Raw genomic sequence first — 25,673 nt, 5'->3', positions numbered from 1 at the left:
ACCAGCTCAGAGAAGATTTTCTATACCTACTTACAGTAAAATAAATTATATTATGAATATTTAATTTGTATATTATTCTTCTAATATTTGTTATTGACAGGGTGTATTCGATATCATTGATTTTGAGGACGATCATGTGAGGCGAGCCGTGGATACTCATTTATCGTTGCATTTCATGGATTATCGCCATTACATACATCAGCATTGGTACCATGTGGTGCAGGATTATGGGGAGGAGGCAGCGCAGCAGCAGCCCTATGACAGTATCACTATAGATGATAGGACTGTCATATGCCTGCATTACGAAGATCCGACATATCAGGTTACACATCCAAACTTTTTTTTTAGAGTTTAATGACTAAATCATTTATTCTTAAATTAAATTTGTTATCTACTAATTTGATTGGTAACTATACAGAGAAGATGTGCCCAGAACACCGCGAATCAGATGAGACAGACTGTACCGCATTGTGGGGTTCGAGGTCATTCGCTCGTCACATGGAGCACATGGTAGATAATTTTTAATTTTTAATTAGCATATAATTCTCTAATTATTTAATTTTTTTAATTAATTTTTAAATTACAGAGAGATGCTGAGAGTGGCGAGCTTCCTGGTAGGATCGATATCTACCAGCAGACCCACCAGCGACGGTCAGAGGAGTGGACGACGGGGAGTCAGGAGCTCTTTGTAAGTTTTTTCAATTATTTTTTCATTCACAGTCTGATTTTTATTACAAAATTAAAATAGCTATAATTTTAATTTTCAAGATCGTATGACAGACATGAGATCCCAGTCTATCCCTGAGGACTCGACTGTATCCATAGATGATGAGATCTGTGATCAGATACTTGGTACAAGATCCTGTTATGTTAGGGGTCTAGGATATGGGATCACTGCTCCCTCATCCTCACGCTCATCTAGGGCTGACATCCATTCTGTATGCGAGGCTTGACTGATGGAGGTGCAGAGACAGGCTGCCGAAGATCGATAGCATGCTACCGTGGATTGACAGCAGGCTGAGCAACGAGCTCAGGGGTTGACTGCACGGGTCGACGAGTATCAGCAGCTCCAGATCCAGATGATGGAATAGATGGTGCAGACGGAGCAGACGATACAGCTGATGAGACAGCAGCAAGCCGATCCGAGCTCTTTCGAGCGCTCCTCTGTTCCAGCTCGTTCTCCAGATGTCAATACTTGACGGCTTCTTCATATATTTTTTTATTTTTATTTTAAATCTCTTATAATTTTAATTTAATATAATAAAATAATAAAATTTATTTATCAGTTTATTGTGTAAATTTTTTATTTTTATTTTTATTTTTAATTTATAAAAAATATTATAGATATAAATTAAAAATATATATTTATAAATTATTTTTTTAAAAAATATATTTAAATTATTAGCGAAGGAATTATTTTTGATGAAATATTGATCGTCAAAAATATTTTAGTATGATAATTTAATTTTTTAATAAATATAAAACTATTAAAATTTTATATATAATTAATAGCAATGAAAAATTATTCGTCATAAATAATTATTAGCGACGAAAATTTTTGTCAAAAATTATCGTATTTACGATGTAAATTTTTATCCCTAATATTATTTAAATTTAATTTATAAAAAATTTATTATTAAATTAATAGTGACGAAAAATTTTCGTTGCAAAAAAAATTTTTTGCGATGCAAATTTCTCATCGCTAAAAGTTTTTAAAAATTTTATTTTAAAAAATATTTTAATTAAATTAATAGCGATGAAAATATTTTCATCGCTATTAATTTTTTATTTATTAGCGATATTATATTTCATCGTAAATATTTTTTTTTATGATTAAAATTTTTCATCAAAAATATTTTAACGATGAAAATTATTCATCGCAAATATCCGTTATTAGCAATGAAATATTTTTTTCATCATAAAATATTATCAACGATATAATTATTTGCGACGAAATATTAGCGATAAAAATTTCATCGTTAATAACTATTAGCGACGAAAATAGATAATTAGCGACGAAAATTTTTTATCGCTAATAACTTGTTCTGTTGTAGTATTTTTATTAAGTATTTTATTAGTAAAAGCTCTGCTGTCAAAGCTCTATAAAAAATTTTTAAAAAAAAATCTACTGCTTACATTAATGCCAAACCGGGCCCAAGTATGTTGGTTATTTTAAAATGGGAATCTGAAGTTCATTCAATTATGCCGGAGTCCAATTGGGGTGTATGGTCCTAGAATGACAATCAAATTCAGGGTTCCAAGCAGGTTATTGCCTACTCTCCTATGGGTATCCAAGCACTTCGGCGAAACCACTTCAGTTTATTTTTGTTCTTTTCATACATATTTTAAAAAGTATCTACTTTGCTTATACGTTCGTGCGTCTATGTATAGAGGGAGAGATTTTCATATATAAATATCCGAGCCAACGTAGTCAAAATGAGATTAGCAAATACTATTAGCCGTTCTACGAAAAAAAAAACTATTAGCCGTTTTTCATAGCTGTCAAAGAACGCAAATCACAAAACCACAAAGATTTGATTGGAAAAGGACTCGAAAACCATAGAAAAATAAATAGGGGTATGAATGCTTCTAATGTTTTCAATCAACTGGCAGATTCACTTCAGCTGTTCCACACCAACTGAAATATCATGAGATTATCGACAAGCGACGCCCTTGTAATAGATATAAATAAGGATGAAAGGAAGGAAGAAAAGGAAAACAATGACAACAAGGCTTTAGTCATACTGCCACAAATCCATAATTCAGCTGAGGCAAGCTGAGATGAAAACCAGGCGCATTACTAGAATGAGATGAAAACCAGGCTCATTAGTCGAAGGAGAATTTCTTGACCTAGTACTTGTCTTCTATATCCACAACTAGGAAGCACTTGTGGAACCACTGGTAATCAAAAATCATTGTCGCTGGCCATCATATGTATTTTTATACAAAGCTAGCTAATCCTAATATAGCCTGGACCATCGGCCCCACTGGTCACTGATCTGTAGTACTGAAACATCATGATTGCTACCTTGATTACTATAAGTATAGCCAAGGTGATAAGATAATGAGATAACATGACAAAAAGATCAGTTTCCTTAACAATACAAAGATCCACAAAAAAAAAAAAAACAAAACAAAAAACAAAAACTCATCAACAAGATAAAAGGAAAAAAGACATTAACAAGTTCAAACAATACAAAGATACTAGCCTACGCCTTTTTCTTTTCTCTCTGTCTCTCTCTTGGACCCCTGAACAAACATTTCGCTCATCCAGCCACAAGATTAGCTGCAAAGATCTAATAATCTATGATTCAATGCAATCAACATTAAAAAATTCTGTTGGAGATAATGAATCAGTACTTTTTCAAGTGACCCAGCATAAGGGATCCCCCTTAGAGCATTGGAGGCTGCTGACTGCTGAGCATGGACTGTGAAGGAACTGCTGCTCTCCTCTTTCTTTAATAATTCTCCTCTCTGAAGCAAGCTTGCATAAATAAACTGTTGCGGTACCATAGGATAGTGAGATCGAACTAATTGAATCTAGCGCTGCTGTAGACCTTCAATCGTCTTCTTCCATTGCCATGCTCGCTGCTTCACATCTTCAAATGGCATCACCTTCTTTGGCTGTAAATTAAATTGATACACAGTTCAGTGAATGAATACATGCATCTTAGAAAAATGATGATACAAGCTTGGCCGAGTAACATACTGTGCATATCTTGAAATGCGAAGAATTTGATACTTGGACACTGAGGCCAGCGGGGTTATTAGACCAAATAATGTTCTTTTTAACCATCATCTTGGAAGGATCTACACATATCAATTTGGGTTTATCTGTGAGAATGAGTTGTATTTTCTTGTTTGATAGCTTCTGAAGTTTCTTCAGCTTTGAAATCATAACAATGTTCTCTCCTGGCTCCAGAAACTCTTGCCTGCCATTCAAACAAATTGAAACAGAATAATGCAAAATATGTAGAGCTTGCTGTCACTTCTAAAGCATTAAAAAGATAACTAAAAGAAATGGGAAAGGAAAAAAATCATCCATTACAAAATAAATGACACAAAACTCAAATTTATATGAAATATTTGCAAAATAATCAATTGCTATTTGCTATATCAGAGTTGTCGAAGAAATGTGTCAGCCATATGGAGAGGCAGAAACAGATATTTAACCAATCAAGGTTTGTGTCCAAGAAAACAAGACACTGTAGTCCTAAAAAGGCTTGGTAATATATACACCATAAATGATGTCAAAAATTAGATCAAAAATGCTTTCGGGTGCTTGTTATGTGCACAGGAAAGATTCCTCAGGCCCATTAATGCGGGCTTGGCAACACAATATCCAAGCACCACCTATATTCCACCAATCATGCATGTGTTGCACAATTCCTGTTATAGCAAGCACAAATATAGGGCACACACAGATTCGTACAATCACACAAAATAGAGAAGAGAAAGAAAAACAAACACAGGATTTACGTGGTTCGGCTGAAAAGCCTACGTCCACGGGCAAGACACGAGAGAAAAATTCCACTATGATGAAAAGAGAGATACAATCACTTCAAGAACTCTCCAAACCCTAGCCGCACTTTGATTTCCCAAACCTCTCACAAAAAAAAAACTGCCGAGATTGGCAGAAAATACAATATTTATACTGGTCCGTACCGCAGGGGGCGTTGCCCCCCGCACCCCCCAATGAGGTCAGTGGTGGGCTTCGGGCATGGGCCTATCGGCCCATGCCCTCCGCTACCACCACAGACCTCCCAAAATATTTCATTCAGGTCGCAACGCGGGCTTTTCAAATTGGGTCATAATTCGAGCCCATAAAAGATATCCAAAATTCAAGCCACATTAACAATTCTTCCCCTTGGCTTAAATTTTCACTATCATCAACAAAATTATCTCAATACTCTGTCTTGCCAAATGCCCTCGCAAGGGCACTACTGAGCACTACAAACACCAACCAAGTCTAGGCAATGCCTAAACTTGCTAACTGGAACTGTCTTGGTCATCATATCTGCTGGATTATCATGTGTAGAAACTTTCTGCACAACTATAGTACCTTGTGATACAATGTCCCGAATGAAGTGATATCTAACATCAATGTGTTTTGTTCGCTCATGGTACATCTGATTCTTTGTAAGATGAATGGCACTCTGACTGTCACAAAACACTGTTGACTTGTTCTGCATCAATCCAAGATCACTCACCAAACCCTGTAACCATATAGCTTCTTTTACTGCTTCTGCTAGAGCCATATATTCAGCTTCTGTGGTAGACAATGCAACTGTAGTTTGCAATGTTGCCTTCCAACTGATAACACTACCAGAAAGAGTAAACAAATAACCTGTCAGAGATCTCCTCTTGTCTAAGTCCCCTGCAAAGTCTGAATCCACATAGCCAACAACTGAATCACTCATCTTGGCCCTATCGAATATCAGACCAACATCTGTAGTACCCTTTAAATATCTTAAAATCCATTTCACTGCTTGCCAGTGCTCTCTCCCAGGACACGCCATGTATCTACTCACAACACTGACTGCATGTGAAATATCAGGTCGAGTGCAAACCATAGCATACATGATACTACCCACAGCACTAGAATAAGGAACACTGGACATGTGTTCCATCTCTTCATTTGTTTTAGGTGACATATCTGCAGATAACTTGAAATGGGCAGCAAACGGAACAGTTACAGGCTTAGAATTATTCATGTTGAAACGCTGAAGTACTTTCTCAACATAAGTCTGCTGAGACAAGAAAAGCTTTCCAACACTTCTATCCCGGATAATCTCCATTCCCAAAATCTTCTTTGCAGCACCCAAATCCTTCATCTCAAACTCATCACTCAACTGCTTTTTCAGTATATTAACTTGTGACATGCTTTTAGCAGCAATAAGCATGTCATCTACATACAACAGCAAATAGATAAAGGAATCATCTGAAAGCTTTCTGTGATACACACAACTATCATATGAGCTACGGATAAAGCCATTACAAATCATGAATGTATCAAATCTTTTGTACCACTGCCTAGGAGACTGTTTCAAACCATATAAAGATTTCTTAAGCAAACAAACATGATTTTCCATACCTGGAATGACAAATCCTTCAGGCTGACTCATATAAATTTGCTCCTCCAACTCACCATGCAAAAATGCTGTCTTCACATCTAATTGCTCGAGCTCTAGATCATGAAGAGCAACCATAGCAAGAAGGGCTCTGATGGAACTGTGCTTCACAACTGGAGAGAACACTTCATTGAAGTCAATCCCCTCCCTCTGAGTAAAGCCTTTAGCTACCAACCGTGCCTTGTAACGAGGTGCTTCTATCCCTGGAGTGCCTTCCTTTTTCTTGAAAACCCACTTGCAGCCTACTACTTTCTGTCCCTTAGGCAATGTCACAAGCTCCCAAGTTTGATTCTTATGAAGTGATTCAATTTCTTCACCCATAGCACCGACCCATTGATCTGCATCTGAACAAGAAATAGCTTCACTATAATTACTTGGTTCATGCATATCAACTATCTCAGCAACTGATAAAGCATACGCAACTAGATCTGCATATGCATATCTCTGCGGAGGTCTGATCTGTCTTCTCTCCCTACCAGTTGCAATGCTATATGGCTCTTGTTGCTGTTGTTCAGGTGCATCCTCTTCTTGATCAGGATCCTGCACCTCATCATCTGGATCACTGAACTGAACTGCTGAAGTATCAACCTCAAGCTTCACCTGTTCTCTGACACCGTGATCTGATTCTGATATTGACTTCTCCCTCTGACCATCCAGTAAAGCAGACTCATTAAATGTCACATCCCTGCTGATTATTAACCCTGGAGACTTTATATCATTGCACCACAATCTATAGCCTTTCACTCCAGATGCATACCCTAGAAATATGCATTTCTTTGCCCTCGGCTCAAGCTTACCATCCCTCACATGAGCATAAGCAGGACAACCAAATACTCTCAACTGAGAGTAATCAGCAGGTGACCCGGACCAGATCTCAAAAGGAGTTTTACACTCAATAGCTGTAGATGGAGATCGATTTACCAAGAAACAGGCTGTATTAATTGCTTCAGCCCAGAAATCCTTTCCCAAACTTGAATGTGAGAGCATGCTTCGTGCTTTGTCACAAAGCGTTCTGTTCATGCGTTCTGCAATACCATTCTGTTGTGGTGTCCCAGTACAAGTGCGGTGTCTCACTATACCTTCGTCACTGCAGAAAGCATTGAACTCACGATTACAAAATTCCAATCCATTATCAGTTCTAAGACGCTTGACCTTCTTTTCTGTCTGCTTCTCGATCATCGTCTTCCACTTAACAAAAGTTGGAAATGCCTCATCTTTTGTTTTCAGAAAATACACCCAAACCATCCGAGAGTAATCATCAATCAAAGTCATGAAATATCTGGCACCATTCTTGGAAGGAATTCTGTTAGGACCCCATAGATCTGAATGGATGTAATCCACTGTACCTCTGGTCCTGTGCACTGCCTTTTTGTTGAACTTCACCCTGGTCTGTTTGCCAAACACACAGTGTTCACAAAAATCCATAGATTCTGTTTTCTGTCTGTCCAATAAGTCTCGCTTGCTCAATACAGATAACCCTCTCTCACTCATATGACCAAGACGCAAATGCCACAGCTGAGTCTGATTCTGATTACTGCTCCTAGATACTACTGCAGCTTCCCCTGAAACTATACTTCCCTGAAGAACATACAATCCTGAAACCAAACTGCCTTTCATGAGTACCATAGAGCCCTTGCATACTTTGAGAATTCCATTCTCTGCATGGTATTTGTATCCATGAGAGTCTAGTGTCCCAAGGGAAATTAGGTTCTTCTTCAATCCTGGAACATGCCAACACTCCATAGTTCTGACAATCCCATCAAACATCCTTAATCTGATGTTACCTACACCCTCCACAGGTAATGCACGATCATTCCCCAGAAATACTTTACCACTCATCTGTTTATAAGTGACAAACCAATTTCTGTGTGGACACATGTGATAAGTAGCACCACTATCAAGGACCCAGGAACTCTGTCCATGATCTGAACTCACAGATAGAATTTCTCCAGCACTATCACTGTCATCAGAATTATTGAACCTGTCAACAACATTCGCAGAACTCTCTGATTGCTTTCCCCTTTTATTTTTCAACTTGGGACAATCTCTCCTGTAGTGTCCCCGCTCCCCGCACTCAAAACAGTTAGCCTTTTTCATTCTAGACTTTGATCTAGCTTTAGATTTCTTTTTAGTTGAAAAACCTTCCCTTGACTGTGTTCTTCCCCTGCTCAACAAACCCTCTCCCTCAGATCTGTCTCTATTGTCTGAAAAATTCTTTTTCAACTCCTTCGATTTTAGTGAATTACTAACATCATCTAGTGAAATACTGTCTTTTCCATACAACAGAGTATCAACAAAAGTCTCATATGAGGGTGGCAACGAACATAACACAATCAAAGCCTGATCCTCACTATCAATATCAATATCTATATTCTTCAGGTCCATAATGATTGAATTAAATTCATCCAGATGTTCTTTAATGGGCGTACCTTCGTTCATTCTAAGATTGTACAGTCTTTTCTTCAGATAGAGACGATTTGTCAGCGATTTGGCAGAATACAGCTCCTCCAATTTCTTCCACGCTTCAGATGCCGATTTTTCACTAGCAATCTCTCGCAGAACATTATCAGTGACGCTCATGAAAATCGCACTCAAGGCTCTCTCCTTCAGATCGGCCTTGTCCGCCTCCTTCATACCCTCTGGAAAGTTATTCTCAACTGCCTTCCATAAACCTTGCAGAATCAAGGAAGATTTTATTTTAATCTTCCACAGACTGAAACTCGATCCTCCGTTAAACTTCTCCACCTCATACTTCGTTGAAGACGATGCCATCTGTGAACCTTAAACTGCACGCATACAATGCTCTGATACCAATTTGTTATAGCAAGCACAAATATAGGGCACACACAGATTCGTACAATCACACAAAATAGAGAAGAGAAAGAAAAACAAACACAGGATTTACGTGGTTCGGCTGAAAAGCCTACGTCCACGGGCAAGACACGAGAGAAAAATTCCACTATGATGAAAAGAGAGATACAATCACTTCAAGAACTCTCCAAACCCTAGCCGCACTTTGATTTCCCAAACCTCTCACAAAAAAAAACTGCCGAGATTGGCAGAAAATACAATATTTATACTGGTCCGTACCGCAGGGGGCGTTGCCCCCCGCACCCCCCAATGAGGTCAGTGGTGGGCTTCGGGCATGGGCCTATCGGCCCATGCCCTCCGCTACCACCACAGACCTCCCAAAATATTTCATTCAGGTCGCAACGCGGGCTTTTCAAATTGGGTCATAATTCGAGCCCATAAAAGATATCCAAAATTCAAGCCACATTAACAATTCCCTCATGCCACATTTTAGGAGAACTTTTTGCATGCATGAGGGCACGCCCTAGCACTACTATGCATACCATCTGGAGTCAAAAGAGTCAATTGAAGCAAGCCTAGACATATGAAAATGTGTTTCAGATGATGATGATGTGGCACCATTATTCCCATCAGGGATGGCATGTTGATATGTCAAACCACCTCCAACATATGCAAGGTTCCATTGAGAATCCGAGCATCATCATCCTCATCCGCCTCAAAGTAAAATCATTAGCTACTTGGGGCTGCGAAAATTATTATAGGAAACTGTTTTTAAATAAAAACTAGTTCTACACCCATGCAATGCACGGAAATTAGGATAAAAAAATTATAAATGATAAAAAAAAATAATATATTTATTAAATTATATAAAATAAAGATAAAATACAGTTAAAGATGAGAAAATTAATAATAAATAATAAAATTAAACTCATATAAAAAAAGAAAAAAAATTAAAGAATGGAAAAAGAAGATCCACACCTCCAATGTTAGAAAATACCTATATGTTCCTATGTTTCGGAAAGTATTTCTTATTGTTTTAAGTCTCTAATACAAAGGCAAATAGGTATTTTTATGTTCAATATCTACTATTTAATTCTCAATGTGCAACTAAGCAAAAAGAAAAGTCCAATGAGAAAAGAAAACAGTGTTTATATTAGATAGCTATTGTAAAGCAAAAATGAAAGATCTAATGAACATCACTGCAAAAGAATAAGTAGTTAAGCAATCATCTGGAAGAAATAAAAATAAAAGAAAGCAAGTTCTTTCAACAAAAAATATCATCATTTTATATTTCTTAGAAAAAAATAAAGATATTCTAATAACAAAATCCTTCATATTGCATCTCAATCTTTTTCTTGCTTAATGAACTTTTTTTGTTTGATGCAATTAGAGGATAATTTAGTAGCCAAATCTTGATTAAATACTTCACCACCGAATCTCTTCATAGGAGTAAGTTTCTTAAGAGGAATCACACAACTCTCATTTTTATCCTGTTCAGATAAAAGATTTGAAATAATTTTAGAATTTCACGTACTAATTAATTATCTCGTAGTATACAGGAAAGATCTCAGACATAACGATAATAAATTAATTTTATTTCTAATTCAATAAAGTAAGCACTGTCAAATCTTATCAAGACTATTTTTATTTTCAAAATCATCATCAAAACTCTGAGACTATTTCTGCTCAACACAATCTTATTGTAAAAAATAAAATAATTGAATATAAAAATTAATAATAATATAATGATTAAATAGATAAACATATAGAAATTATAAATATATATATATAAAAAGTAATATTGTATCAAGGAAGAATAAGGAGCAGCACTAAAGCAATACAACTAAAGATAAAAAAATTAATAACAAATAACAAAATTAAACTCATATAAGAAAAAAAATAAAGAAAAAGCAAAGGATGAAAAAATAAAATTTATTATAGTTAAAAGGGCAAGTCATCTGAGTCTGGTGTGTTCAAATCCTTTATATCAATTTATGCTTTTGGTGTAATATGCACTTTCAGCTGCAATGAATATAGATAATATATGCTTCCAGAAATGAAATTATGTTCGAGACATACTATTTTTTTAGTAATTTAATTTTTTTACAATAATTATTTTCATTAACAAAGTCATAATAATAGGACCGTCATGATTTTTTTTAAGGAAGAAAGCAGCATCTATAGCTAATTTATCTCACAGGCACCATTTCACCTTAATTTTTTTTTTGAAAGTGATACTCATTCATAATTCAGAATATATATTTTTAGACAGATAACAAATTCTCATTTTGAAACACTTATTCTAAGCCTTCAATCTTAAGTTCTATTTTCTTCTTTGATTTTCCATCCTTCATTTTATCTTCAATGTCTCCCACCCCAGTAAGCAAACGAATAGCATCTCACACCATATGTAACTACATAAATTTTAAATATCATTATCATAATAGACAAATATGATTAGCACAACAACAATAAATACATAGATCTCATTGTATATATCAATTAAATAAGGATATTCCTTTTCACTGGCATTTGAAGCAATATCTTCAAAAGACATGAATGAGTAGCAAGTAAGAGGAATCTTAGGATCTTCACATGGATGAATAATGGTCTTGTATTGGAAGTTAGTTTTGTAATAATTTATCATGATTCTAAAATTTTCAGATAAGACTCTAACTAAATAATGATGCAGCACATATACATTGCCTTCAGTTAGCAAGGGCTTAAACTTATAAACAAATATGCTCTTCACACTTGCATGAATCTTCTCCTCCTAATGAACCATGTATACACAATGATAAAAATGCATCAGATCGAACAGAAAAGATAAGAGATAGAGAGAGAGAGAGAGAGAGAACAGGGTTGTTAATCCAAACAACATTGCTGATAGTTCATTAAAAATACTAATTTAACAATACTAAATCTTAGTAGTTACTTATCAATTCATCCAAAAGCATAAGCAACTACAATACATGACTTGAATCAAAGATGAGGAACTTTAACACTATAACAAATTATTAGAGGGAAGATCAGGTGGTGTGGGGGGCGTGGTGGTGTCAAGGCATACAAAAAATCTCTAATGTAAGAAACTAATTAGAAAGAAATGCTCAAATTTCATATAACATCTTAAATAATATCCACTGTTGTTAGGATTTGAGTTAATACCACAGCTCCATTGATCAACAAACTTCAAATTTATCCAAAATCTAATAGTGCCAATGAGGCAATGACCAGATCATTAAAGCTACATCAATACTTATAGTTTACTATGTCCCTCATGATCTAGATTTTTAGCACGAACATAATGAGTACAAAATTACCAGCATTTCTAATTGACCTAGGGGTGTTAACCCATGCAACATTCACAATAGTTCATCATTGTGAATGATTAACATAACAAAAGTTAAACCATGCATACACAATGATAAAAATGTATCAGATCGAATAGAAAAGATAAGAAAAAGAGAGAGAGAGAGACTAGGGGTGTTAATTCGAGCAACATTGCTGATAGTTCATTAAAAATACTAATTTAACAATACCAAATCTTAGTATTTACTTATCAATTCATCCAAAAGCATAAGCAAGTATAATATATTACTTGAATCAAAGATGAGGAACTTAAATACTATAACAAATTATTAGAGAAAAAGTCAGGCAGTGGGGGGGTAGTTGTGTGAAGGCATGTAGAAAACCTCTAATGTAAGAAATTGATTAGAAGAAAATGCTCAAGTTTCATATAACATCTTAAATAGTATCCATTGCTTAGGATGTGAGTTAGTACCATAGCTCCATTGTTCAACAGAACTTCAAATTTATCCAAAATCTAATAGTGTCAATGAGACAATGATCAGATCATTAAAGCTTCCTCAATACTTATAATTTACTGTGCCTCTCATGATCTAGATTTTCAGCACTAACATAATGAATACAAAATTACCAGCATTTCTAATTGACCTAAGGGTGTTAATCCACGCAATATTCACAATAGTTCATTAAAAATACTGATTTAACAATACTAAAATCTAAGTAGTTACTTATCAATTCATCCAGAAGCACCATTTCAAGGATGTATTCTTCCTTTTTTAGATTGGAATGGAATGAAACCTCCCACAATCTTATTATTCTAACCTTAATCTTCTATGGTTCATCAGCAGTAGAAATATTCTTGATATTATGAATCCTTAGGGCTATCATCGATACTGTAATTTTGCCAAGAGATCACCGACATTAGTAGTGAAATTCTTGTGTGGTTCTCGAGTATTGCCAAAGGATCAGATTTATAATTTCAAAGAATAATTTCAAATTTCAAAATATAGTTGTTAAGAAAAAATTTTAAATTTTAAATGTTGGTTGATCGGTTGGTAGGGGAGAATTTTAAATTGAGAGGATAAATTCTCTTTTTTTTTAAGTTGGGATTTTATTGAGATTATATTTTCAGAAGAAAATAGATGGTGGGAGTACTACCTGTAAAAAGGAGTTGGAGATTGACACCTCGACGACCAACCACCATCTTAGGCCATGCTTGTAACCCAACAGACCCACAAACCTATCCGCACTCTACCTCGGTCTCTGCCATGTGTGCAGAGGAGGAAATAAAATAAAATAAAATCCACAAAACTCGTGCATACCTACCCCTAAAAAAATAGAGATTTAAAGGAGAAGAATTAAAGATGGAATTATAGATTCAATATTTAAATCCTAACCGTAACACCTATAAGTTAGAGAAATTGAATAGCCGAAGATAAAATCCAGAGTAGTAAAAAAGCAAAAAGCATGAGACAGAGATATTGAGAGAAAGATGCTGATCAGATCGAGATTGGTTATCGGAAGGTTGCGCTGGAGGTTTCTCCATGCCCAACAGCCATCTCAAGGGGCGGTCCATTTGCTAATGAGTGAATTCTCATCTATTCGGATCCAACGATTCTCATAAAATCCCTCTTAACATCTTCATAACACCCTTATCTCTGCATCACATCGAATTCGCGCTTGATTAGGATTCTGAAAGAAAAAAATTTTAAATCTGATACAGATATATAATTTGATATAATTTTCATAATTTTTTTTAAATTATAATAATTTTATATTATTTAAATGTATCCGATCTGATCTAATTTTAAATTTTAATATTGTTTAATGGGTTGGTAAAGAGGAATTTTAAATTTTAAATTGCAGAGTCAGATTTCAAACGACCAGATTTAAAGAGAAGATAAAAAAAAAAAAATTTCAACTAAGATTTTATTGAGATTATATTATTATTTATATGTATCCGATCTGATTTTAAATTTTAATATTGGTTAATGGGTTGGTAGAGAGAAAATTTAAATTTTAAATTAGGAAGTCAGATTTCAAATGATGAAATTTAAAGAGAGGATAAATTTTTTTTTTTAAATAAAATTTTATTAAAATTATATTTTCAGACGATGACACATAATAGATTCTCAGTCGTTATACCTCTATTTTTATATAATATATTGATTACAAACAAGCATCTGACGCAGCAGTACATTCAACTCTACAGCAAGCTTTGGCACCGAAGTCTTTCGTAAATTCTTCCAGTCGATGCCCTTGAAGAAAGGATGCATCTTGAGGGCAGCATAACCATCAGGTGCAGCACCTGGTCTTTTGCTAGGATCTGTATCCTGCAATGAAATTGGGATAAGACAAGGAGCTAACGGGGTGCTCTTGTAAAAAAATATTTTAGAAAAAAACTACTGAATAATCTTTCTACAATTGTTTTGGTTGCGGAACAAGTTAATCTGGAGTAAATGGGTTAGCTTATTCTTAACTATCTTTGATTCAGAGCGAACTACTCCACCCCATAGGGTGGAATAGTTACCTCCAGGTTAGATAGAAAGGTAGCTTTACTATTTTTTTAAAACTTCCACTTTGCAGCGGAATAAAGTGGTTGCTTTTCTAGCGTTTGGTGGGTTAAAGTGGAATAGCAAAAGGTGCTCTATTCCATTTAACCCTCCTCTAATGCAAAACCAAACATGACCAACATGACTATGATTACTATCAGAAAATTAGGAAATAAAGAGGCACATTTGGTTGAGTAATATGAAAAAGAATCAAATAAAAGATCGAGTACATTTTACATAAATAAAAAATAATAATACATAATAATCCACATAGAAAGAGTTTGATTGGCAATTCTCTTCTCATCCCACTTCAGCCAGCAGTTGGCATTGTATGCATTGGGCCCAAGCTGCCCTTAACTACCCTATATATATTACGCAGCCTCCATAAGCTTAGTCACTTGAATATGTGTGCAACCCAGGCAGACAAGGATCACAAAGGACGGCATGTTGAGAGCTGAGGGTAGAAATGCTCACACCCTAATCTCATATTGGAGCTGACGGACGCGGATGACCATGGAGAGTCCCAGGTGGTAGATGGGTAGTGGAGGTAGCCAATGGATAGCAGAAAAGAGAGGCAATGGCAAACTTTGTCCAGTTAATTTCGCTTTTCCTTCCAATCCTCTACCTTTTAACTCGTCCATCAGCTTCCCTCCGTGGTCACCACCTCTTTTTCCCATAATCCCCCTCCACTCTCTTAATTTTTGCCTTTTTGGGGAACATGCACTGATTTATTTATTTTTTTACTGTTGTGTTTTTTTAATCTTATTTTTTAATACCTAACCACCTAGGCGAAGTGCAGTGCCTAGGCATCCTGCGTACTGCCTCCACTTAATAGAACCCTGTGCATAGCCAGACAATGCTGATAAAGACCTATTCTATAAAATTAATCTCCATTAATTTCAAAAAAATAATAAATTAACTAAAATCTGTGAGCTGAAGGGATATAGTCCCACCATCTAAATTGTTGCAGTCAATCCTTTATCATCTATCATCGGTGAAAAATACCTACAAGGCAAAATCTTCACAGACCGAAATTATGTCCGATGGAGACCCTCCGATACTTAAGTCAGTGAGAAAATTGATGAACAGTAAATGAACAGTATTTGGAGTAGTAGAGTCTTAACTCTAGAATTATTTTATCCGTGTTGTTCATTTACTTCTCTTTTATAAATGATTCTGATGTAACCGTTGAGTATGTGGTCCCACTTTTTATGGTGCTAAATTATTGGATCATAATCATGGAGTTAGTGGATTGTTTATTCCCACTAATAACCATGACACGTAGTCGATAACCGTTCATAACGATTAGGATGTGTTGAGAAGATAGGCCGACTATATATTGGTAATAATGATAAGTCAATAATCTTGGAGATTCGAATGAGCATTCGTCGGTAACTCTGATATACCGATAGTCTTCGATCAGAAGTTAACCAAGTTGTCCATTGTTAGTTAATAGTAGCCGACTGTCGATCGATCGATCGATTGTGAGTCAGCGTAATATGTTCATACGATCGATGTAAAGTCAGAGTCGGGGATCGGTTGACTTATCCCAACAGTTGTTCCTCACTCCCAAGTCTAAGATAGTCCGACGTGTATATTATCACGTGGTCTGTCATGTTGGATGAAGAGAGTCGTCACATGTTGCCTCAAGCTCCAACTCAGCTGCTGGCTTTTATAAGTTTTTGAAATACGAGAGATCTCTTACTGTTTTGCTGTTTCGATAGCTGTAAAATCATCATTGAGCCATCATTTCAGAAAGATATTCGGTGCTGGACATTTAATTCTGACTAGTAGATCTTGGCCACATGTCCAAACATCATCGGGTCGGAGCTGTCCACGCGGATAGCGGTGAGGTAGCACAATCAAGAGCAGGTGCGTCGAACTGTCTGACCAATGGTCGGTCTGGATGTTGCTATGTGTCATTATCTGATGAAATCCAAATTTGACAGATTTCATCTTAGCCGTTGAGAGATCCTATATATATGGAGTCGCTTTCAGTCAGACTTTATTTTTGCATTTGTCACCATTCTCTGCAGTGGAAGGTTCTGCTGGAAGATCGCCGTAGTACCAGAGCTCCAGGGTCTCTTCTCCACCCTTTTTAGCTTCAGGTCAAGTGTTCTCATCCTTCTCCTTGGGTTCTTCTCCCCTTTGGATTTTCATTCTAGGGTTTTTTTCTTTAGTTTTCCTTATAGCCAGGGCTTCTTCTTCTCGAGATAGTCGGTCGAAAAATCCGATCGATGATCCTTCGGATCCGAAAATGGAAGCTTCTTCCTTATCCGGACCTAATGTTGAATGGTTCTGAGAGCAGTATCATATCCTGGAGTAGTATCAGCTCTTTGCTCCTGACGCGAACAATCGCGTGAACTCCCCTCCTCCGGACTAGGTGGCATTCTATGTTGAGGACCTTCGGATTGATCTTCGATTTTTGATTCTGGAGTTCGTCCGGAATCTTCTTGACTACTACGGCCTTTGCCCTGCTCAGCTGGCACCGAACTCTATCCAGCTGATAATTAGCTTTGCTTTGCTGTGTCAGCTCATACTGGCCGAGCCTCATCTTTCTCTCTTCCAAACTTTCTTTGTCCTTCGTTCCCATCCTAAGGCCAAAGGGTGGTGGTTCTTCAACCCAAGAAAAGATCTTTCTTTCATCATCGATCTTCTATCATTCATTCATGGATGGAAGAATCAATTCTTTTTTGTTTCTTCTCCTTTTCCCTAGGCTTTCCTTCGTGTTGGGGTGATCCAAGGACCGACCCCAACGAGAATAGTCGGGTGAAGGTCGATAATCGAAATAATTTTCATCGACTGAAGGACATGGCAGTTCCACTACAGAGAGAGCTAATGACCGAATAAGCTCTCTACGATGTCGGTCTTAGTTCGATCACCTCCTTAGGTATAGCATAGTTGACCACTTTTATTTTTTATTTTTATTTATTTTTGAACTGCACTGATTTCATTGTTCTGATTGCAGCTATACAGCCGAAAGCATGAGTATCGACTGCTGATATTTGTCAGCACGCTGTTAAGAAGAAGACAACATCTGAAGTTGAACCCTCCTGACCGTCGAAGAAGGGTCAAGTGGTTGCTCCATCTGCACCGATGAGGGAATTTGATGTACTGTCGGAGTCGATTCCCGAGCTGATTTTGGCATTGTCAACCTCGACAACACTCCCTAAAGTGCCATCCGTCGAAGATGGGGCGATAGGAGAAGATGGAGTTACAGCAGTACTGTCGGCATCTCCATCAGTTGAAGTTTAGGCCGAGGCAGAAGTTGCGGCCAAACCAGAACAGTCTATGGCTGCGCCAACCATTCCAACAGTAGAACCTTCTTGGGCGCAGTCGAGTGCCAACTTCTTTGCATTCTCAAGCGTGGGGTTGCCGATCAGGGATTGAGGGAAGGCGCCAACAACTTCGACCGATGATGGGTCGACTGCAGACCTTTCGACACTCATTGACATCCAGATTCTGAGGGTGAGTCGGCCTTGGCCAATCCAGCATTGGCTAGAAGGCTCATCGAAGCTGTCCTTCTCCCGACTGATCGAGAGAATAGAAAAAATCGGACCATCATCGAGATATTTTCTTCCTTTTATCCGATGATACTTGGGGTAAGTTCTTCAACATATTTTTATTATTTTTTTTTATTTGATCTGACTTGATTCATCTTCTGCTTTCAGTGGGCACATGACATGCATGACCTGGAGGTCGGCTATTGGAAGATTGTCGATTTTCATCAGTCATGGATGGATAAAGTAGAGGCCGCTAATGCTGAGAAGATGGCTGCCCTTGAACAATTCCAAGCAGTGACTGAGCAAGAGGTGAAGCTTCAAGAAGAAGTCACCCGTTTGATCGCCATTCCACAATCTTCTGGAGCCGAACTTGAGTCAGCTCATCAGAATATCTTATCTCTTGAGTCATGTGTCAAGAGCAAGAAGCACTCCATCTATCGGCTTAGGCGAGAGAGGGATGGATACATCGACGAACTTGAAGCAGAGCATGGAAGGCATCGGGCCACCCTAAAAAAGTTGGCACTAGCCGATGCTAAGTCGACCTCTGCAAGAGCTGATATGGAGTTGGCAAAAGCTGAGGCAGAGTCGGCAAGGGAAGCTTTGAACCAAGCCATCGAGAACTTCAAGAATTCAGAAGAGTTCAAGAAAGAAATCCTCGAGGGTGGGTTCGCTTCTTACTACATCGAATATGAGGATGACCGAGATGCGGTCGAAAAGTTGTACCTAGATCTGGACTTGAGCAGCATCATTTTTTCTATACTGAAAGATGAAGCTACCGAAGAAGGGGCTGTGCTGACTGAAGACGTTGCACCGAACACACCAGAAGATGTTCCAGTCGTCGATGCCGCACTAGAGCAAGGAGATGGAGACAACGACTGGTGATCGGTGTACTGTTTTCATTTTCTTTTAGTAATCAAAACTTTTTGTAATCAGACTTCGGTCTAATTTTGTAATCTTCTTTTCTATGAATAAAAGAAAATTTTTTTAAGTACAGATTCTTTCTTTCCTTGTGTATTTGTAATGTCATAGAATTATCATTTAACTATCGAATATCGATCGGCAAGCCGAATGTTCAGTAATACTTATAGAATTTATCCGTTAGTCAAATATTAATTGATATATTTATCTTTTAGGTATTTGGATAAATAGTGATAAGTTGAATATCCTTCGATCGATCGTAGTTAGGTAGTATGTCCGGTTATTTGATAATCGATGGTAAACCGAATATCCTTCAATGGACCGGAGTCAAATCGGTATAATTTCAATTCGACTTGAGTCATATTGGCATAGTATTTTGCTTAGTTAAAATTAAGTTAGTATAAATAGTCTTTTGACTAGAGTCGGCTTTTACAGTAGAAAGCTGAGGTATAGTCGATACCGAGATACAGTCGGTATATCAGCTTTTACAATAAAAATTGATATATAGTTGATGTGTCAGTTTTTACAGTAAAAAATTGAAATATAGTCAATAGAAACTGATCGTCCATTCATCGATCTAAAATCACTTTGTAGTTGGTTGAAACTTTAACGATTCTGAAATTCAATATTTCATTCTGAATGGTATACATATGAACAACTTTATTGATAATATATCTTTAAGTTATCAGCATTCCATATTCGAGGAATAGCTACTTCCTCAAGAGTTTTCAGTCGATATGCACTCGATCTAAGTGTCTCAATTATTCTGTAAGATCCTTCCCAGTTCGAAGATAATTTTTTTCTGATCTAGAGGTCTTGAGACTTCTGCTTTCCTTAGAATTAGGTCTCCTAGACGAAAAATCTTCGGTTTAACTTTTGCATTATAATATAGGGCTACTCTTTGTCGATATGCTGTCATCCGAATTTGAGCTTGTTGGCAAACTTCTTGAAGTAGATCTAGATCGGCTCTCCGATATTTTGAATTGCTCAGCTCACTGTATTGCTCCACTCTTGCTGATGATAATTTGATCTCAAGTGAGATCATCGCTTCTATTCCATAAGCGAGCTTGAATGACGATTCTTTCATTGGTACACATAGAGTTATTCGATATGTCCATAAGATCGGATATAATTCTTTTATCCAGAGGCCTTTAGCTTTATTCAGTCTGGTTTTGAGTCCATGTAAGATTGTTTGGTTTGTCACTTTCACTTCACCGTTGGATTGTAGATGGCAGACTGATGTGAGTTTGTGCGTAATATAAAATTTCGCACATAACTCTTTGAAATTTTGATTATCGAATTGTCGATCATTGTCGGTGATGATGGTGTGTGGTAGATCGAATCTACATATGATTGATTTCTGAATAAAGTCTTTCATCTTACTCTCAGTGATTTGTGCTAGAGGTTCAGCTTCCATCCATTTGGTAAAGTAATCGATGGCGACCACTATGAACTTTCTCTGACCAGATGTCGGAGGAGAAAAGACCAAGTATATCAATTTCTCATTGTGTGAAGGGCCATAGTGCAACAATTGATATCAACTAACTGATCGATTAGTGTTATATATTTATATATTTCTAACATGGTTCATACCTTCGGATAAGTTCAGCTGCATCTTGTCTCATGGTGGGTCAACAATATCTTTGTCGTAAGACTTTGTAAGGTAAAGATTTACCTCTCAAGTAATTTTCATAAATTTCTTCGTAAACTTTTCTAAGTGCATAATCGGCATCTGTCGGTCTCAAATACTTCAATAAGGAGAGAGAGAACGATCTCTTATATAGTCGACCATTCATCAAAATATATTGCGAGGCCATCCATTTGAGCTGTTTGGCTTTTAAGGGATCCATAGGGAGAGTTCCATCGGTTAAGTACAGGATAATCGGATCCATCCAGCTTGGTTCATCAGTGATTTGTAGTACTTTTTTAACTTTATCTATACTCGGCTGTTCAAGGCATTCAACGAATATCCGATCCAGCGAGTTGAGAAAAGTGGTTGCGAGTCGTGAAAGTGCGTTGGCTCGAGCATTTTCTGTTCTTGAGATGTGAAAGATCTCAAAATATTTTAGGACTGAGATAAGATCTTTCACCTTCTAAAGATCATCATAATAGGGTCTTGGGCTTCATCAATATCAAGCTCCTTGGCAATCTTTAAGCCGGTTAGGAGTGCTTCATATTCGGTTTGATTATTTGAAGCTTTGAAATTGAATCAAAGAGCATATTCAGTTATAACCCTTTTGGAATTGGTGAGAATGAGACTAGCTCTGCTGCCTTGTGCATTAGATGCTCCATCAATATATAGCACCCATGTCGACGTTAAGTCGGGTTTGGAAGTCATGGCTTGCTTTATTTTATCGTTAGCTTCATCCTCAAGATTATTATCAAGTATTGTACACTTGATGATGAAGTCGGTCAAAACTTACATCTTCATTGATGGACGTGGATGATATTGTATTTCAAATTTATCGAGCTTTATTGCCCACTTTGCCATTCGATCTGACGTATCAGGTCAGTGCAAGATTGCCTTCAACGGCTGATCCGTCAAGATGATAATAGGGTGTGCTTAAAAGTATGGGCAAAATTACTGTGATGATATAATTAGAGCGTAGATTATTTTCTCTGCTCTTGAATATCTCACTTCGGCATTGTGAAGCACCTTGCTAGTATAGTAGATTGGTCATTGAATTCGATTTTCATCCTCTTGGATAAGCACCAAACTAACTGCCTCCGTCGATGTCGCCAAGTAAAGATATAAAATTTCTCCAACCTTTGACTTTGTAAGCAATGGTGGAGATGCAAGGTATCTTTTCAAGTCCTCGAAGGACTATTAGCACTCATCAGATCATAAAAAATCTTTTGTTTGCCTTAAAGTTTTGAAAAAGAACAAGCATCTTTCTGCTGATCTTGAGATGAATCGGCTGAGTGCGGTGATTCTTTCATTGAGTTGCTGTATCTCTTTTTTGAAACTAGAATGCTTCATATTGATGATAGCCTTTATTTTCTTGATATTGGCCTTGATTCTTCGTTGGGACACAAAAAATTTGAGAAACTTTCCTGAAGTTACTTCAAATGTACACTTAGTCGGATTCAATTTTATCTGATGTCATCAAAGTATGCTGAAGGCTTCTTCCAGATCCTGAACATGATTGGTAGTTTGAGAACTTTTCACTAGCATATCATCCACATAAACTTTCATATTTCATCCGATCTGTGCTTTGAAGATTTTGTTGACTAGCCGTTGATATGTGGCTCCGATATTTTTTAAACCAAAAGATATTACTTTATAACAGTAAATGTCTTTATCGGTTACGAAGGCTGTGTGCTCTTCATCTTTGGATGCCATCCGAATCTGATTGTAGCCTGCAAAGATGTCCATGAAACTTAAGAGTCGGTACCCCAAAGTTGCATCAACTAGTTGATCAATCTTCGATAAGAGAAAACTATCTTTCGGACAAGCTTCATTTAGATTTGTGTAGTCGATGCAAATGCTTCATTTTTTATTGATCTTTCTCACCATCACTACATTGGCAAGCCAATCGGGATAAGTAGCTTCTCTGATGAAACTAGCTGCGAAGAGCTTGTCGACTTTTTCGTCAATAACTTTCTACCCTTCAAGAACAAAAAACTATTTTTTTTGTTTCACCAGCTTAATCTTTGGATCAATATTTAGCCGATGGATTATTACTTCCGAAGAAATGCCTGACATATCATTAGCCGATCAAGCAAAAATATCAACGTTTGCTCTGAGTAGATTTATTAGTTGCTGCTGCTCAAGATCAAACAGCTGCGATCCAATTTGGACCGTCTTCTCAAGATCTTCTTCTTTTAGTGGGATGGAGATCAGTTGTTTGGCTAATTAACCCCTTTCTTCATTTTCTCTTTGGTCTAATTTATCAACGGACAAAGAATCTTCAGGTTGATTATTTCGTGTGAAAACTAGGAAGCAGCGTCGGACAAGTTGTTGATCTTCACGCATCTCTCTGACTCCATTTCTTATCGAAAATCAGACTAGTAGATGATATGTCGAGACTACTGTCCTCAAAGCATTAAGATCAGGTCGTCCAAGTATAGCATTATAAGTCGAGAAAACTCGGACAATCGTGAATGTCAAAAAAATAATGCTCTGTTGTGGTTCAGTTTCTGTGGTTAAGGGAAGAGTGATTTCTCTCTGTACAGTAACTACATCTCTAGTAAAACTGACCAATGGCATCAAGACTCTTCTGAGTCAATCAGCCAGTAGTCGCATTCAGAAGAAAATCGAGTAAAATAAAACATCCATCGAGCTTCCATTATCCACTAGAATTCTTTTTACATTATAATTAGCTATCATTGCTGAGACAACGACAGCATCATCATGGAGAATTTGAATTTTTTGAACATCTTCTTTCAAAAAAATTATTACATTATCGAGTCATCATTTTTTTTACCGACTCTTCTTCGAAAGTTGCCCCTCAGTTCTTTGGTCGCTCGGAGATCATGTTGATTACTCCCACCATTGGTTGGTTGTTGAGTGCTTCCTCAGTTTGTGGCTGAGGTTGTTGGTCAATGGAAGGTTGAGTCGGGCGATCTCATCAAAATTTTGAGGTAGCCTTATCGAATCAGGACCTCTATCTTATCCCTGAGCTGGATGCACCATTCGGTGTCATGACTGTGATCACGATAGAACCAACAGTACTTCTTCCTGTCATGGCTCTTCGACGGTGCTTTCATAGGTGGGGAGTGTCATAGATACTCCTCTCTTTCGATCTCCATCAAGATCTATGCACGAAAAGTAGAGAGAGGAGTGTAGGAGTCATACCTGCCATAACTACTTGGCTTCGGACTCCATCGTCGAGGTGAAGCTCTTTTATTAGTAATTGGCCAACTTGATTCAACCGGAGCTCTACTCTTCTCCTGTTTCTTCTTCTGACTTTTTTCTTCTGTCTGGTGTCGGTCAGAAGCAGCTTCATCTGTACGAATGTATTTGTACGCGTGCTCCAGAAGTTTAGCATAGGTCTGAAAGAAAGTCTTGTCTAGAGAGTAGGTAAATCTAGATCCCCTCAGACCCCTCTTCATGACCGATATAGCCATGTTTTCATTGAGGTCCCTAATCTGAAGTGTGGCCATATTGAACCAAGCCACAAAGTCTCTCAATGTCTCTGTCTCACCTTGCTTGATTGAGAAGAGACTGTCAGATGTTCGTGACGGCCTTCGACTAGTGCTAAAGTGGGTCATGAAAGAATGCTTGAGCTACTTGAAGGAATTAATGCTTTCTGATTGAAGTCTGGAATACCAGACTCTTGCAGCCTTTCGAAGAGTTACCGAAAAGCCAATGCATAAAAGGGAGTCGGTTGCCTCCTAGATCATCATGAGAGCCTTATAGCTCTTCAGATGGTTGATCGGATTAGTGGAGCTGTCATATGGCTCCATCTGTGGTATTTTGAATCAAGAAAGAATCAGCTCATCCAGGATGCACTGAGAAAGAGGCTGGGCGATGTGGAAGTCATAATCGTTGGAAAGCTTCCGACCTTCCACCTAAAATCAGGCAAGCTGACGATCAATCTCTTTAAATTTACGTTCATAGTCATCAAGCCGCCGCTACTGAGAAACTCCGAGGGTAGAATCCCCTGAAGAGCTCGAAGAGGGAGAAGCAGAATGCATCCGCTGTCGTTTCCCCTTCCTGATACTGTATACATGGGAAGGAGAGGGAGAACGCCGTAAATAATGGATAGCACGAAGGGAGTGTTGAGAACGTGGTTGTCCGTCTCGATGAGAGTGTCGTGACGGTCGCCTCTCTGGAGAAGAGGAAGATGAGTACCGTGGAGGATGGTGGCTGTGCCTAGATAGTACGAAATGAGCCACCGGCTCCTCCACCGGCGACTGTTGCTGCTGGAGGTTTTGGACCGCCTCAGTCAAAACCTTCATTTGCTGCATGAGTGCAGCAATCTGTGCGTCTGTAGTGACCACAGGACGTGAAGAACTCAACTCTGCCACTGGAGGTGAGAGAGAAACATCTTCCTGATGGAAAGACTATCTCGCCGATCCTGTCAAGTGTTGATCTCTGATTTTCGATATGATTGATTGTTGTTTTTTCCTACCTGACGTGCCAATCTGTTGCAGCCAATCCCTTGTCGCCTGTCATCGATGAAGAGCACCTGCATGAATAAAGTCTTCACATATCAGAATTGTATCCGACGGAGACCCTCCGATGCTTAAGTCAGTGAGGGGGTTGGTGAACAGCAGATAAACAGTATTTAGAATGCTAGAGTCTCAGTTCCAGAATTATCTTACCTGTACTGTTCATTTACCTCCCTTTTATAGATGATTCTGATGTAACCGTCGAGCACATGGTCCCACTTTTTATGGCACTAAATTATCGGACCATAATCATGGAGTTAGTAGGTTGTTTATTCCCATTAATGACTGTGACACGTAGTCAATAATCATTCATAACGATTATTGTGTGTTGAGGA

The 25,673-nt window shown here is 37.6% G+C and overlaps 2 protein-coding genes across 2 annotated transcripts in view; one reads left to right on the top strand and one right to left on the bottom strand.

Annotated features, from left to right (window-relative positions):
- Positions 1-25,673, top strand: part of LOC140855623 (protein NRT1/ PTR FAMILY 5.10-like) — a 199,744-nt gene that overhangs the window by 60,301 nt on the left and 113,770 nt on the right. The window contains exon 5 of the mRNA XM_073251792.1: positions 14,877-14,890. Coding sequence (XP_073107893.1) covers positions 14,877-14,890 — 14 coding nt within the window. The remainder of the gene's footprint in view (positions 1-14,876; positions 14,891-25,673) is intronic.
- LOC140854143 (3-phosphoinositide-dependent protein kinase 2-like) lies at positions 3,479-9,628 on the bottom strand. Its single transcript, XM_073249640.1, has 3 exons — positions 9,485-9,628; positions 3,710-3,932; positions 3,479-3,624 (listed from the first exon to the last, which is right to left on the bottom strand). Exons 1-3 carry the CDS (start codon positions 9,523-9,525, stop codon positions 3,541-3,543), a joined length of 348 nt encoding a protein of 115 aa, XP_073105741.1. The 5' UTR covers positions 9,526-9,628; the 3' UTR covers positions 3,479-3,540.

Source organism: Elaeis guineensis, chromosome 1 (assembly GCF_000442705.2).
Source record: "Elaeis guineensis isolate ETL-2024a chromosome 1, EG11, whole genome shotgun sequence".
NCBI classification, from domain to species: domain Eukaryota; kingdom Viridiplantae; phylum Streptophyta; class Magnoliopsida; order Arecales; family Arecaceae; genus Elaeis; species Elaeis guineensis.
Note: the sequence above shows the minus strand (reverse complement) of the source record. Positions and strands in the feature narration are given on the sequence as shown.